We start from the raw sequence: 15,664 nt of genomic DNA on the forward strand, positions 1-15,664 counted from the left end.
AGTATTAAACCCCACCTTTTATTAGAAGATGAAACTGATTCAACCTAAGTAATAGGACAAAAGTCATGTTAACCATAACAAACAAACATGTTTGTCATAGGCAAAGGAAACAAACACATCCAAGCCAAAATCTTATAGCGAATTAGGAAAGCAAATATAGCATCCTGACCCAGTAAGTCCTCTTTTGTGCCCCAAGCCACCACTTCTGTTAATCTATCTTCTCCCTTTAGATTTCACTGCAGTCCAGATGACTTGTGTCCATATTTTGACCAGTAGGTTAGGACAACACTCTAATACTGTCTATTCCTTTAGATCTTGACTTTGTTCTTTTAAGTAAGAAATTCATTCTGACATCATATACCTTCAGGAGGAAGGAATTGCTGAAGCTCCCTATAGAAAACAAATAGTCCTATTTAAGAATGAAGTTAAAACTTAAATTTTCAGCCTTAGGGTCATAGGTGAAAAAGGCACCCCATTTTGCAGGAAAGCAAACTGAAGCCCAAAGAAAATGTGACACACCTAAGGACAAACAGTTAATAAGTGGAAGGAATAAGAAAAAGGAATATAAAAAGGAATGAGAGGGGCAGCTAGGTGGCGCAGGAGATGGAGCACTGGCCCTGGAGTCAGGAGAATCCAAGTTCAAAAATGGCCTCAGACACTTACTAGCTGTGTGACCCAAGGCAAGTCACCTAACCATGACTGCCTCCAAACAAAGGAATGAGGACCCCAAATCTTCTGATTGCAAGTCCAGCATTTCTGCCACTACAAGTTGTGCAGTATAAAGTTGGTGACATTTTTGTCCATAGTTTTGACAGGAAGTATTTTGAAAATATCCTAAAGTTTACCGTAGTCATTGATTCATTCTCACATCTAGTTGCTTAATGAATGCATATTGATTTGACTTGGTTTAATGGAAAGAACACTGCTCTTAGGGTCAGACGAGCTCAGTTCAAATCCTTTCTCTGCTGCTTAATTGCTGTTTGACTTTACATAAATTACTTCAACACGCAGAGCCTCTGTTTACTATTATAAAATAAGGGGGTTCAAAAAGGTAATCTTTCAGGTCCTTTCTATCTCTAATATTCTGGGATTCCATTGTAATGGCAGGACTAACCAATAAGGACCTCATCTTTAGACAGTGGTTCTTAAACTTTTTGGTCTTAGTATTTTTTACACCCTTAAAAATTATTCAGGACTCCACAGAGCTTTTGTTTATGTTATTTAAAGCTATCAATATTTACCATATTAAAATTAAAATTCATCAGTTTAAAATACTAATCTTTATTTTAAAATAAATCAATTACATGCTAATATAAATAACATTTTAATGAAAAAATAACCATATTTTAAAGCATAATTTGCCAGAAAAGTGGCATTGTTTTACATATTTTAACAAATCTCTTTCAAACCCAACCTCAGACACTTACTGGCTGTGTGACCACAGATAAGTCACTTAATCTCTGCCTTAGTTTCCTCAACTGTAATCTCTTAAGAATAAAAGTTAAAAACCTTTCAAGTGAAACTCCTGTCTGTCTGCTCCCCCTGTCAACTGGCCATTGCACCAGGAAAAAGGCCTAGGGAAGGGTCTCCCTCTCCAAGAAATAAAGCAAAGATTAATACAGCATTGAGAGTATGAGAGGGGGGCACTGAATTAGCTTTCTTTTTCCTTCTCCTGCATGACAGGGAAGGGGAAGTGATCACTATGGAAAGATACAATAAATCAGTTAAATTAAGGGAGGAAGTGATGGAAATACAATTCAATGAAGCAGTTTTGTGAGTTCCCCAGCACTCCCTACACATTCTAGACCAGCACATAGTCAAGGCAAAGAATAACTGATTAATTAGGCTGTTACAGGCAGCAAGTACATGCATGTCCAAAGGAGAATAGAAGCACAGGGACAGACTAGACAGTCACCACCTGAGACATGAGAGAGAAGTCTGCTTTAATCTTTCCTTCAATGGCCTCTCCTCCTCTTCCCCCCCAAAAAGCACCATAGAGGTAGGGAGTTTGGGAAGGGGGAAAAGAGAATGTAGGGATAAGCTGAGCACAGAGATGATAATGTTGTGTGTATTGTGCAGAGGGGGTGAGGGAGAAAAGCAACAAATAGGGAGGTTAAAATGAGAGAGAGAACTCCCATAAAGTCCAGTCTCCTTAGGGTGGGGGGCAGGGATAAGAAAGGTGCCCCAACATCCAACCTTCTACTGCTAGGCTAGGGTTTGGTCAACAAATGGAATTAGAAAGGGTCCAAAAAAGAGGGTGCAGAGAAGTTAAACAGGGGCACACTAGGGCAGCTAGGTGGTGCTGTATGTAGAGCACCGGCCCTGAACTCAGGAGGACGTAAGTTGAAATCTGGCCTCAGACACATAACACTTACTAGCTGTGTAACCCCCATTGCCCAACCAAAAAAAAAAAAAGACTAAACAGGGGCACATTGTTGATTGATGCATCCCACCCAAATCTCCCCCCTTGAGCCCCAAAGTAGAAAAGAATAGAAAGAAGGGACAGAAGAAAATTTGGTGCTGAGGGAAGCCTGAGAAGGTGGTAAGGAGATTAATTCCTGCTATCACTGTTCATTCACTCCAAAGACATCATTCTTTTTGCGCTTCAGATCTTCAAAGTTGAAGTCTGTCCCAGTCATGTGCTTGTAAATATCTTTGATATCATTGCAGGTTGTCTCAAAGTCAGTGCTGGCATCATAAGAACGGAACAGAATATCTGGCTTTCCAATCCATCGTCTGTTGGCTCATACAAGTCACTGATGGCCACAAACTTTTGATCTATAGGTTCCAACAGCCTCAGAGCTGGCTCGATCTCCTTCTCAGGCTCCGCTGTCTCCACTGTGGTGCTGACGATAGCAATGTACTTTCTCTGGGCAGCCACCTTAAAGGCATAAGAGATCATGAACACATAGATGTCCGATCTCCTGTTGACCTGATTCTGGGGAATGATGATTTGGCAGGAGTTGACATTATCAGTGTTCCTGATGGGGTGGCTGAGGATACAGATGACTCGGATGACCTGGCCCGTCTTTTGCACCCTATCAGGGACATAGCTGGGGTCACAGATCAGCTGCTTGCAATGAGCCACCTTCCCCTCTGACTTCACACCCACCACTTTTCCATTCTCCATGATGATGTCATCCACAGGTTTGTTCAGTATGTATATCCCACCATAGATGGCGCTCAATCTTACAAATCCCTGAGGTAGCTCTCCCAGGCCATAGAGAGGGTACAGGTATGGGCTCTGCCCATACTGGTCAAGGGACCTGCTGTAGAGTTTGATGCGATTGATGGTCTCAAGGCAGAGCTGGTCCAAGTAGTCGTCAGTTTGGTGGAGTGCCAGAACATGGCCAACGAACTCAATAACATTCTGGCCCAAATCAAACTTCTCGTACACATCTCTCATGGTTGTAGTCTGAAGGTCGATACCCTCAAAGCTCTCGGGTTCATCCTCATCGAAGGCTGACACGAACATCAGGAACTTTCTAAACTGGCTTTTCTCAAACATGCTCAAAAGGCTGAAGGACAAGGCCTCCGTCTCAGTGGATGGCACCCTAAAGATCTCGCCCCCCTTGTAGACAAAGGTGCCTTCCACCACTTTAAATTCTAGGTAATTGGTCACTTCTGTGTAAATCAACATAGTCACCAACTGGCCACTGGCCAGGAGGAATTTGGGGATCAAATCAACGTTCCAGTCTCGGCCCCTGCCCAGGCTTGCGGGAGGCCCCTCACTCAGCTCGAACCGCTTGTACAAGTCTTCCAGGGGCGTGATGGAGGCGCCTTCGCCCCCGTAGTAAGGGTTCCGATCAATGTGCAGCACCGTCTTCCCATTCACAGACATGATGCCGGCGAGAATACATTCCTTGAGGCCTGTGCCCAGCACGATCACGTCGTACTCCCCTTCCATGGCCCGGCAAGGCTGAGCTCGGCTCGGCTCCGCGTTCGGGCTTCTCAGCCGTTGGTGCAGCCGCCCTCGAGCCTCAGGGACGAGTCACAGCCGCTGCCTCCGCCCTCGTTCCGCCTGCGGCCCTGCACCCACCCGCGCTGCCTCCGCCTTCCAGGGCGCTGCGCTCCTGCACTCAGCTATGCTGCCTCCGCCTTCCAGGCCGCTGCGCCCCTGCCCCCACCTGCGCTGCCTCTGCCTTCGAGGCCAGAGTGCCCTTGCACTCACCTGCACTACCTCTGCTGCCTCCGCTGCTGCCGTCACTCTTGCCATTTCCTGTTTCTTATTATCATAATGATGAAAGGCCTTTTAATTGGCTGTGGAGCCAGGACTGAGTGTGCATACAAAAGACTAAGACAAAACCTCTAACTCCTAATTGATGGTGGTTGTTGTTTGTTCAACTCTTTGGGGTTTTCTTGGCAAAGATACTGGAATGGTTTACCATTTCCTTCTCCAGCTCATTTATAGATAAGGAAACTGAGGCAGACATAGTTGAGTGACTTGCCCAGGGTCACATAGCTAGTAAGTGTCTGAGGCCAGATTTGAACTCAGGAAGATGAGTCTTCTTGACTCCAGGTCCAGTCTATTCAGGGCACAACCTATAGGCCCCCTGTAGAGATGTGGGTTGGAGATGGGGGGGGAGTTATTTGCCACTAGCACTCCCCCTTGAAGAGTCCTAAAAGGGAATGGACTGAGATGGAAGTTCTCTGCCTGTGACAGCTCTGCCCTAATACTCATGTCAGGCTGGGCCTTCTTCTCTACCAAAGAGAGCTTCCCATACCAATGGGCCTTGGAACAAGAGTTACACTGTTGGGCTTCCCACTAACAATGAGCCAGCCTTGATGGTGTTGAACAGACTTATCCTGTCACAGCTGCCATCAGACTGTACTGTGCACTCTAGTTATTGGACCTCTGGTAGCTCTCTTGGAAAGAATAGACACAACAGGGACAGAAGAAACATGGAATGTTTATAGCCACTTGGTGAAGAAGAATCTAGAGATGTCTATCCTGATTTCCTTCAAACTCTACACAACAGGTCTTCATCACTACTGACAGGCTTCACCATATGTGGGCCTTGCAGCACCTGTGGGGCTAACTCTTCCACTATATATATATATTAGGGTGGGCTTCTCTACCCAAGTGGGACCCCTAAATTTGCTACTTAAGTAATGTTACTGGAAACCCAGGTCCTTAAGTTTAGATCCCTGAAAGTTGTAATGAACTGCTCTCTAGGGACTCAGATAATATGAATAAGAAGTTCAAGGAGTCATCCAAAACAGGTGCTGTGCTGTGATGCCACTCCAGGTCTCCATGATCTTTTATTTCATCCATCTATCCATCCGTCCATCCATCTATCTATCTATCTATCCATTTGTCTACCTGTCTATCCTATGTTATCTATCTTATTTGTTTTTAAGGCTGGATCTTCCTATTCTACCTAGGCTGGAAGCACAATAGCCATCTATTCCGTTTATCCAAACTGGACAATTTGTCCCATCCTTAAGTAGACCAATGGCCTTCTTTGTGAAAACACTGAATTGGTGTTGGCCCAAAGAAAGCTCAGAACTTCTTAACTCAAGTGATTCACCAGCCTCAGCCTCCTCAACAGGAGGTACTACAGGCATACGTCACCACTAAACAAGTTTCCATGAGCTTTTAAGAATCACCGATAGAGGATCAGCGATCACATCTGCCAGTTCTTTCAATGCCCTAGGATGTATCTCCTTTGAACTGTAACTTGAATTCATCAAGGACACTGGATATTCTCTTTATTTACCTTGGCTATCAACCCCACTTTTAGCCATATTTGTTTAGTCCTTTCTATTCCAAAGATCATTCTTCTTGTAAGAAAAAACAGAAAAAAACATCAAAATCAAATAATTCTATCTTCTCTTTCATCAGTTATCGTGGTGTTATTATCCTCCCTGAGTATCAGTACTAGCTGTTCTGATCCTTTCCCCCCAAATTACTTAAACCAGTTTTTGTCTTTTTCTGCCAACTTCAGCTCATTCTGAGACTTAGCATTCATGAAACAATTCTTAGAGAATTGTGCCTTGTTATATTCATTGCCTGTTACCTGTCCTTGCCTCCATCTTCCGTCTTTTAAAAAGGCAAGTCAATTGGTAAGTTCCGTAAGTGACATTATTGGTCCCATTTCCCCCCTTCATCAAAATTGTATGTCTCTTCAGAATTTCATCCTTGAGGGATGAAATGTCACTCCTGAGCTGACATTCCCTGTGGAATTTTGGTCTATGGAATCCTATTTATCTTTCATTGGAGTCCTTTGAAATCTGTTCTCATAAAAGCTAAGGTTCATGTCAGACCAATCACAAATTCTAAGACAGAGTGGTCATTTCCATCTAAGATTCCTCACTGGATATTAGAGCTGAAAACTACTTTAGACATTATCTAGTCCAATTCATTCATTTCTACACAAAAGGAAACTCAGAAATCTACTGTGGGAAATGGACTAGGTCAAAAACTATGTATGTTTTTGTGCTAATCCCTAAGGACAGAGAACATTCTTCTAAATCTCCATCTCTCTTGGTGTTTCATAAATTTAACAAACATGATAAATGTTTGTTGGATGTATGAGGGATTGAATGGAATGAATTGATACTATGTGAGTTGCCTCAGAGTGTGGTAGACTCTGCTCATTGTCACAAGGAGGAACTACACTCATTCCCATCTCCACCTTTTTTCATATTTCCCCCCTTGCCTAGAATGGCTTCATTTCTCCATTCTCCCTATCCAAATCCTATCCATTGGATAGCTAACTTTTTATGATTTAATTTTTAGACTCTTCTTCTTTCTCTCCTCTCCTTGTCTTTCTTTTCATTTTCCCTCTTCCAGTCTTCACTTTATTGTTATTATTTTTGCTAGCATAGATGTATAAATTGAATTATCCACATGATGGCAGCCTAAGCACAGAATTGTACTAGATGCACATGCCCTTTAAACAATATAGTGATGCTTATATAACTAGAAAACAGCAAGAGAAACATTATCAGTAACTTCCTGTACTACCCAGAACCAAACCCTGATAAATCATTGACTTAGCTTCCCTAATAACACAATTTGATCCATGTCTACTGTGTGATGATAACTCAGGGAGTTTCCTGCTTTTTCTTATCATATTGCTTAATTCTCTGATTTTGAACACAATGTTGAACATTTTCTCTTCATATTCCTAGCATTAAAATTCTGACTCCTCAGAACAAGTACTGTTTTACTCGTAGCCACATACCTAGATAGGCTCAGTAATTTCGGTATGAAACTTTGCCTTTAGTTGATTCAATGTTTATATTTAAGGTACTTGTGCTGTTGAGGGTTGAAATGTTTATCAGGTGTCAGATGGTTCATTTTCTTCTGGAAGAGCAAGAAGAAATTAGTGATTCTAAGACTCTTGGAGATTTTTCATATTGATATTTTTTAACTCAGTATTTGATCAAAATCTGACCCTAATGATAATCTTTCTCTCTGCTCTCTAAAGTGGAAAATGTGAACTTACAGACTGTAAACTTTTGATTCTAAATATAAATTCCTCAAGGACAAGATATGTTGTATGCCCATCTAATTGCACAATGCAGAGTACAGAGAAGGTACTTAATAAATGAGTGCTGATTGATCTTGGAGTTAGAAGACCTGGATTCAAACCCTAGCTCTGAGACTTACTACCTAGGGAACCCTGAAAAAAATCACCTCCTCATTAGACTAGTTCAGCCAAACTGATACGTTTTCTGTTCCTCCTATATGACATTTCACCTCCCACATCCATTCCTTTGCACTTCATCCTTGGAATGATCTCTTTCCTCACTTTTCCCCCTTGGAACCCAAATTTACTTTAAGGCTCAGCTTGAGTACAATTGCCTTCAAAAGACCATTCATGATTCTCCCCATTGTTAGTGCCTCCACCTCATCTATTTCTTTCTTGGTAAATGTCTTTTTTTCCCCTTCCTTCCTTCCTTCCTTCCTTCCTTCCTTCCTTCCTTCCTTCCTTCCTTCCTTCCTTCCTTCCTTCCTTCCTTCCTTCCTTCCTTCCTTCCTTCCTTCCTCCCTTTTTATATGTCTATATTCTTTTGTTCATTCATCTTGAACAAGTTGTCTCCCCCTAGTGGAATGTAAAGTTCTTAAAAATAAGAGATTCCCCCCCCTCCATGTATATCAGACTGGAGCATACAACAAAAGCCATATTTAATACATAGTAGGGCTCAATAAATGCTTGTTGATTTATTGGTGTTTCCTATTATTGGGGGGGGTGCTATCCAAAGGAAGTTGGAAGGTGGTGATGGAAAGAGTACTGAATTTAGAGTCCGAGGAGCTGGGTTTGAATTCCTACTGTGCCACTTTCCTGTCAATGTGACCTAGAAGGGATAGCTGACAGCGTGGATGACAGAGTCAAGATCCAAAGAGATATGGACAGGTAAGAGCACCGGGCTTATTCTAATAACATGACATTCAAATAGAGGTCAGTGTAAATTCTTATATTTGAATTTTACAAATACAGGATGGAGAAAATAGTCCAAAAGCTGCTGTCAGAAAAAAAAATGGGGTTTTAGTGGACTCCAAGATCAATATAAAGTAGTAGTAAAGTGATAGCCAAAAAGCTAATACAGTCCTTGGCTGCACTGAGAGGAGTGTAGCAGAGGCTAAACTGGCCTATAGTGGCCCTCCCATGGGGTGTGCCCCAAATTGCTTTTCTTGGTTCCAGTCTACCATGTGGGAACTTTGGGACCTGCTTCCAGCTATATGGCAATCCAACACCAAAATTACTTTGCATTCTGGTATAATGTGATAAACCTTGAGTGTCTCTTTTCTCCTTTTGTGTTTATTGCTTTGTTAGGTGAAAGAGTATTTATTTTAAGATGGGACAAGTCCAAGCCTGAAGGTTCTGAATCTGAAAGGTTCAGACGTCCTGGACACCATCAGGTTGTGGGCAAATGAATGTAGGGGAGAAGTCCCCAGCAACTAAGTCAATGTCCTTGGGAAGAACCACCACCACCACCAAGAAAAGAATTGGCCCAAGCCTAGTAGTTTTGCTAGCAGATGTGTACAATGGAGAGCCAAGGTGAAATGCACAATGCCTAATTAGCAGTCCTATAAGTTGCTTTGTGTTCTGATGAGATGTATCAGTGTCCCAGAAGATTAAAACAGTAGTTACAAGTTGTTATTGAATTTTGTTTTTAATCATTCTATTAATATGTGTTATGAGTCTTTTATACTTAGTTTTTCTTTTGTATAGGAATAAATCGCCTGTTCCATAGCTGGTTCATGTTGTTTATTCAGTACATTTTTACCATCTCTCTTTTTTTGGAGGAAACCCCAGATCTAAGCCATAAACTAATCACTAGTAAAATCATCCCTAGAGTGCCATGGTGGGCATTTAACAAGCTGAAGAGTTTGAGAGAAGAGAAACTGATCCCTCTTACTACTCAGGCTACACAGGACTGAATCTGGAAGAAATTAATTACATGCCTGGGCACAGAACAAGCAATGTGTATTAAACTTTTTTCTGTTTAATTCCAAAGGGCAAAACTAGAAGCAGAGGATGGGGGGTTCAGTGAGGCAGATTTGGGCATGATATCAACAAAAACTTCCTGACCATTAGAACTGTCCAAAACTGAATGACCTATCTTGGGAGAAAATAAGTACTCCATTACTAAAGCATTCAGCAAAAACTAGATAACCATTGTTGGGTATATTATGGTGGGCATTCCTTCTAGCTATGGTCTAGACTAGGTGGTCACTGAGGTCCTTCCATCTCTAAAATTTTGTGATTTTGTGAGTTGATTTCATTCTCTATGCCTCAGTTTCTTCATCTGTAAAATGAAGGAATATGACTAAATGACCTCTGAGAGTTCTTCCACTTATAAATCTAGGATTATGTCAGTAGTTATCATGGTACAGGATGACTAGATGACTCTTACGGCATATTACATTTGGTTAAAGGAACTGGTTAGCTTAGCCTGGAGAAAAGAAGGTTCCAGTGGGGAATGGTAGCTATCTTCAGGTATTTGAAATGCTCTCATGGGAAGAAGGGAACAATAGGTGGAAAATGCAGAGGCAAATTTAGGCTTGATGTCAGGAAAAGCTTCCTAACAAGTTCAAAAGTAGAAGGGCTGCCCCAAGGGGTGGTGGGCTTCCCTTCCTTGGTGGTCTTTCAGGCAGAGGCTGGATGACCACTTGATGAGTACATTCCAGTGAGGAATTCATTCTAGGTATGAGGTAGATTAGAGAGCCTAGAGGTCCCTCCTAATCCTCGAATTCTATGATTCTGTGATTGAGTTTCTGTTTCTCTAACTTTAATTTCCACTGTGGGTGGGAATATCATCAACCTTTAGTGGGGACTAGGCATGGAGCTTAGGGGATGAAACATTGTTATCATTAGTGACATGAATTAAAGTGGAAGGTGGCGAATGGGAATAAGTGTATCTACTTCCAGAAAGTTCCTTCCCCTAGGTATTTATGTATAGACAGAAGTGCTCTTCATTCATGGAAAATGCTCATCTAAGGGTCACAATAAGCCCCATGTTCCTAAGGAAAGAGCAATAACTAGGAGTTGTCATTTTTCAGGCATGTTCTCTACCTATATAATTTTTATCAATATTATTTCTGGATATGTAGTAATAAGACAGCTGTGGGCAAGAAGTGATAGGGATTATAGTGTGAGGTTGAAGGTGGGAAGGAACAGCAGCAAGAAAGAATGAAGACAGCCATCATGAAGATAATTCAGCCCAGCACTTTTCAGAAATACCACATCCTCTTGGCAGCTAGGGGCACAACAGATAGAGTGCTAGGCAGAGAGTCAGGAAGACTCATCTTGCCGAGTTCCAATGTGGCCCCAGACGCTCCCTAACTATGTGACCTTGGCAAGTCGATTACCCTTTTTGCCTTAGTTTCCTCACTTATAAAACGAGCTGGAGAAGGAAATGGCAAACCACTCCAGTAGTATTGCCAAGAAAACCCCAAATGGGGTCAAGAAGAGTCAGACACAACTGAAATCGACTGAACAACGACAGCTAAGTTCTCAGAGAAATTTCTAAAGTATTAGCATTAGAAGGGTTTTTAATGCTCATCTAGTCCAAGCTACTCATTTTACAGATGAGGAGAAGTGCTCAGGGGCAAGTGACTTGCTCAAAGTTTTACAGCTAGTTAGTGACACAACCAAGGCTAAAAACTAGGTCTCCAATTTCCATTTTAGTAGTCTTTTCATGCATTAGCCTGCCTCCCTGTTGACCCATTTTTTTGCATGTTTATCATTGCCACCTCTTTTTCAACCTACCCTTTCTATCTAGCCTTCATATTTAGTCATAACTTGAACTTGGAGTCAGGAGACCTCGTTATACCTGCTTGATCCCATATCTAATATTTTCTAGGTGTGTTACTATAGAGAGGTTACAACCTCTTGGAGTCTCAGTTTCCTTATCTGTAAAATGGGGACAAAAATACTTGATACCTATCTCCCAGAGTTGTTTTAAGGAAAGAGCTGTATAAATCTCAAATATTAACTATAGAAAGGCACATCATAATACCTACTAATATAACTTTTAATACTTCCTTGTTTTTCTCTCTTTGCCTAATCTGTTTACATAGATACAACATTTCTTCTAGCCTTCCTGTCTTTGGCTTTTATTATACTTTGCTTCTCGTGTTTTCATTCTTCATCCTATCTTAGTTGAACAGCTGCTCAGAAAAAAAAAATATAGAATCCTAGAATGTTGGGGCTTGAAAGGACCTTAGATAACACCTATTTGACCATACCCCTCTGTCCTCCCTCCATACTCCCTTCACTTTATAGATGAGAAATTCAGGATCTAGAGTTGAAGTGACTTTCCTAAAGTTACACAGCTAATAAATGGCATAGGGAAGATTTGAACCAAGGTCTTTGACTATAAGAGTAGTGCTCTTTCCATTATCCCATAATGTAATGTAGAAATAAGAGGGAACCAATGACTGTGGTCCATTTAAGCACATTGTCAAAATATATTCTGCCAGAAAGATGAACAAAAAATGTTGCCACCTTGATATTGCAAAAAATGCAGTGGGAAAAGTAATGGGCTTGAAGTCAGAAGGGTTTTTTCCACTTCCTACCTACATGAACTTGAGAAAGTCACTCTCTGGGCCTCAGTTTCCTCACCTCTAAAATGAGGGTGTTGGACCAGATAGCAACATGTGATTAATCCTATGAATACTACATGTTTGAAATTAATACTGAAAATCTATTTTGTAGGCAGAGAACATCCCTGAAAAATAAAAACTCCCCTTAGTTACTGCTTTTTCCCTGAAAGCATGGGGTTTATTGTAAGATCCTTGAAGGTCATTTTCTACAATGATCCTCTCTGCATTTCATGCCCAGCATTTCATGAAGATCTCAAAACCTTTTAACTGCTTACATTCTTACGCTACCGATTTTGAAACTGGAATGGAGAAATATTGCTAACCCCAACATAGCCAAACCAGCAGCAAGGCTTGAATTTTCATAATTGCTATGCAGGTGTAATTGTTTGTGGGTATCATTCAACACAACTTCACCATAGTGGGGCAGGCAAGCTATCACTTTATATCAGTGTGTAAATCATAAAGCTTTTAAAATTGCTGTCAAACATCCACATTCTTAGGTAAGTAGTACTATATCCTTTCTACAATGTTCTCAGAAATGTCTTCCTATTGAGAGAGTTTCCTACAGAAAAATACAAAAAAGTCAGGAATCGAAGGAACAAATAATATGAGAACATTGTCCTAATCCACTGGACCAAACATGAGCTCATTTTGTGGACTGTATAGATAAAGGGAGAAGATAGATGTGAACTAAAGTGATGTAATTTAGGGTACTAAAGATGCATAATTCCACTGACTATGCTCTTTACCTTTGCCATGGATGTGTTTCTTCTGGCTTGGATAAGGTATTCATGTGCTACATTTTAGACAACTTCATCTAGTCACTTGAGGTAAATCAGTCACTCAGAAGAAAGTTTTACCATTTTGAGAGTTGAGCTATTTTGAAAACAGAAAGTTTGACACCAAAATGTTCATTTCCTTAATCCTTAATCCTTAGGTGTGACTAATATTTGAAGTGCTTAATCTGTGGGAGAGCTTAAGAAGAAAGTAGTCTAAAACAGCTAAACCTCTGGACACATCACAGATTGGTAATGTCACACATAAACTTCCAAGGTACAGGAAATTTTGGCGACAGTTGACAGCTACTTTCTTGACTTAGATGATTCCAAACTGGGCCAGCTCATGTAGTTCCAGGTGGCTGAAGGCTTCCCAGGGACAAATGACCGTGATATCTATAAAAGAGGAGAAGAGCATATAAACTCATTCTGTTCCACAGACTTAAAAGCTTCTGTGTCCTTTTTCAGGGAAAATCTTTCAAATAGAGAGATATCTCCATAATCTCACCTTGTCTTTCTCCCCCAGACACTTAGGTAGCCCGAATGGTATCCTAGTTCCCAAAAACATTTTAGAGGAAACTGAGGTTCAGAGAAGCCAATCAACTTGCCCACTTTCTTATTGACAAAGATCAAGTGAAGAGCCCAGGTCTCCCTCCAGGTCCAACTCTCTTTCTATTGTTTCCTATTTCTATAAACTCAGGAGGCAGCTAGATGGTGCAGTAAGTAGAGCTCTGAAACTGAAATCAGGAAAGCTTCTGTTCATACCTGACCTCAGACACTTATTGGTTGTAGGAACTTGGACAAGTTAAACTCTGTCTGCTTCAGTTTCCTCATCTGTAAAATGGGGACAATAATAGCACTTACCTCACAGAGATGTTGTGAGGATCAAACAAGATAACCCATGTAAAGCTCTTTACAAATCTTAAAGCACTACATAAATATTAGTATTAGCATTATTATTACTATTTTAATGCATGCTTGGGGAATCAGAAGTGGGGTAATGCTGTTGGCCTGATTATGTGTGGTGTTATCCCCATTTTTCCAATGAGGAAATTTATGTACAACTAGTAAGTCAGAACTAGGCTTTATTGCTATAATGATTATTATTATTATTAAATAATTAAATATTTAATAATTAACATTTATGAATCACTTTAAGGTTTGCAAAGCACCTCCTGTATTAACTTGTTTGATTTAACTTGATTTGGATGTAGGTGTCCTGATTCAAAGTGCAATCTGATACATGATGCTGACTCAGATAAACAGCTGATTGCAAAATGCAAATACATGCATGCTTGCTCTTATAAATACAACAGTTCTTATCAATATCTATTAAACAGTTAATAGGAGAAAAAAATTTCCTTATACTCATTTTAAGCTTCTAGCTGTCTTCATTTAGGCCTAGTTTTAAAGTATCTGTCTTCTTGAGAGTATAAGAATTGATAGCCCTCAATTTAAGGATCTCATGTGAAAACATCTCATTAGACCCACCTGTTCCAAGGCCCTCCATGCCTGGGATGTCATCTCCAAACCTAAGAAGTTAGAAGGGAAAAAAAGGGTGGGGGAGGGATTAGCTGAGATCAGATGAAGAGGATACTGGATTGATTCATTTAGGAATTCTCTTGACTGAAGGGAAGAGAAAGAGAGAGGACAGGCTTGTTAATTTTTTTTTCCCCTCTCACATCTATATACAGTAGATTTTTTGATTTGTACAGTGTTCACAGCATCTCCTGGATAAAGAACAAGAAAACGAAGCTCAAACAAGTACTAGCCAATGTGTGCCACTGGAAGAGATGTTGAAACTGAAATATCACTTGAAACATTTATGAGCTATCAAAGGAAGGTCTGCTCTCATTGTTCCTCAGTAAGAGACTTTAGTACAAGCTTTGCTCCTTTAAAAAAGAGAGACATACATTTAGCCAATAAAAATTGGGACAGCTATGGCCAGGAGATGAAGAGGATACAAAGTGAGCTTATGAGAAGGATGCCTTAGGAGTTGAGATGAAATGGGGATCATGGTTGGAGACCTTCAGGAAAAGCCTGAAATGAAAGTAGAGGAGGAGAGAAAAATGGAGGGACCAAGGATGAAAAAAAAAAAAAGAAATTCCGAAGTATGGTCTGAATATTCAGTGACTATTCACTGAATATTTGGTGAAATAAAATTTCAAACCAAGGTGATTTAGGACAGAAGACCATGAGATATGGTGGCATATTTTTCTCCATTTTGGAGGCAGGAACTCTTACCCTTTCACACCTTTCTTAGGAGGCTTACTCTTGAATTGTCGAGTTTGTCTCTGCTTGAATTTAGGGGGTGCCTTGCGTGGAGTGGTGGGACCCTGGCCTGAGGATGGAGGGGCCAATGTGCTGTTGTCACTCATTTTCAAGTTCCTAGAGGTAGACAGTGCTTCCCTTTCAAATGCCTTAGCCTGCAAAATAATCACAGACAATAAAGTAAGTTAAGCATTCAAAGAGATTTTTCAAAGCTTCATATGCCATTATTAAGAACAAGGAATAAAAATACTTTTGGGTTTGACTGGAAGTTAGAAGAAGTTAATACATTTTCAATAAGAAGAAACTTTAGATTTATGTGGTAATAGAGTAATAGTAGAATAATAAACAAAATCTTCTAGTACAGGAAATTCAGTAAGGTAGATGGTAGACTAAAAATACAGGTATTTGGAAATATAGGAAGCTAAGAAATCTGAATCATCTCAATGAATTGTTCTAACCACCTATGGCCATAATTTAACTCTGAAGTCAGCTCTCTGAGAGTATTATTTTAGGAAGGAAGGAAACAAATATTTATTAAATGTCTTCTACGTTCCAG

At 40.6% G+C, this 15,664-nt stretch overlaps 1 protein-coding gene and 1 pseudogene across 1 annotated transcript; both read right to left on the reverse strand.

Annotated features, from left to right (window-relative positions):
• Positions 1-1,286: 1,286 nt before the first annotated feature.
• Positions 1,287-4,005, reverse strand: LOC110213721 (rab GDP dissociation inhibitor alpha pseudogene; annotated as a pseudogene).
• A 4,195-nt stretch (positions 4,006-8,200) lies between these two features.
• On the reverse strand, positions 8,201-15,258 carry PDE6H (phosphodiesterase 6H). The gene is made up of 3 exons (XM_020994389.2): positions 15,082-15,258; positions 14,329-14,369; positions 8,201-13,233 (listed from the first exon to the last, which is right to left on the reverse strand). Exons 1-3 carry the CDS (start codon positions 15,213-15,215, stop codon positions 13,157-13,159), a joined length of 252 nt encoding a protein of 83 aa, XP_020850048.1. The 5' UTR covers positions 15,216-15,258; the 3' UTR covers positions 8,201-13,156.
• Between the last annotated feature and the right edge of the window lie 406 nt (positions 15,259-15,664).

Source organism: Phascolarctos cinereus, unplaced genomic scaffold (genome assembly GCF_003287225.1).
Source record: "Phascolarctos cinereus isolate Bilbo 61053 unplaced genomic scaffold, phaCin_HiC Scaffold_1;HRSCAF=81, whole genome shotgun sequence".
In the NCBI taxonomy this organism is placed as follows: Eukaryota; Metazoa; Chordata; class Mammalia; order Diprotodontia; family Phascolarctidae; genus Phascolarctos; species Phascolarctos cinereus.

What these genes read in the sequence shown, in the direction of transcription:
- PDE6H (XM_020994389.2), bottom strand. Translation starts at nt 15,215, where the DNA reads ATGAGTGACAACAGCACATTGGCCCCTCCATCCTCAGGCCAGGGTCCC. An exon ending in CCTAAGAAAGGTGTGAAAGG is followed by an intron (nt 14,370 to 15,081) that starts GTAAGAGTTCCT and finishes CTAACTTCTTAG; the next exon opens with GTTTGGAGATGACATCCCAG. An exon ending in CATGGAGGGCCTTGGAACAG is followed by an intron (nt 13,234 to 14,328) that starts GTGGGTCTAATG and finishes CCTCTTTTATAG; the next exon opens with ATATCACGGTCATTTGTCCC.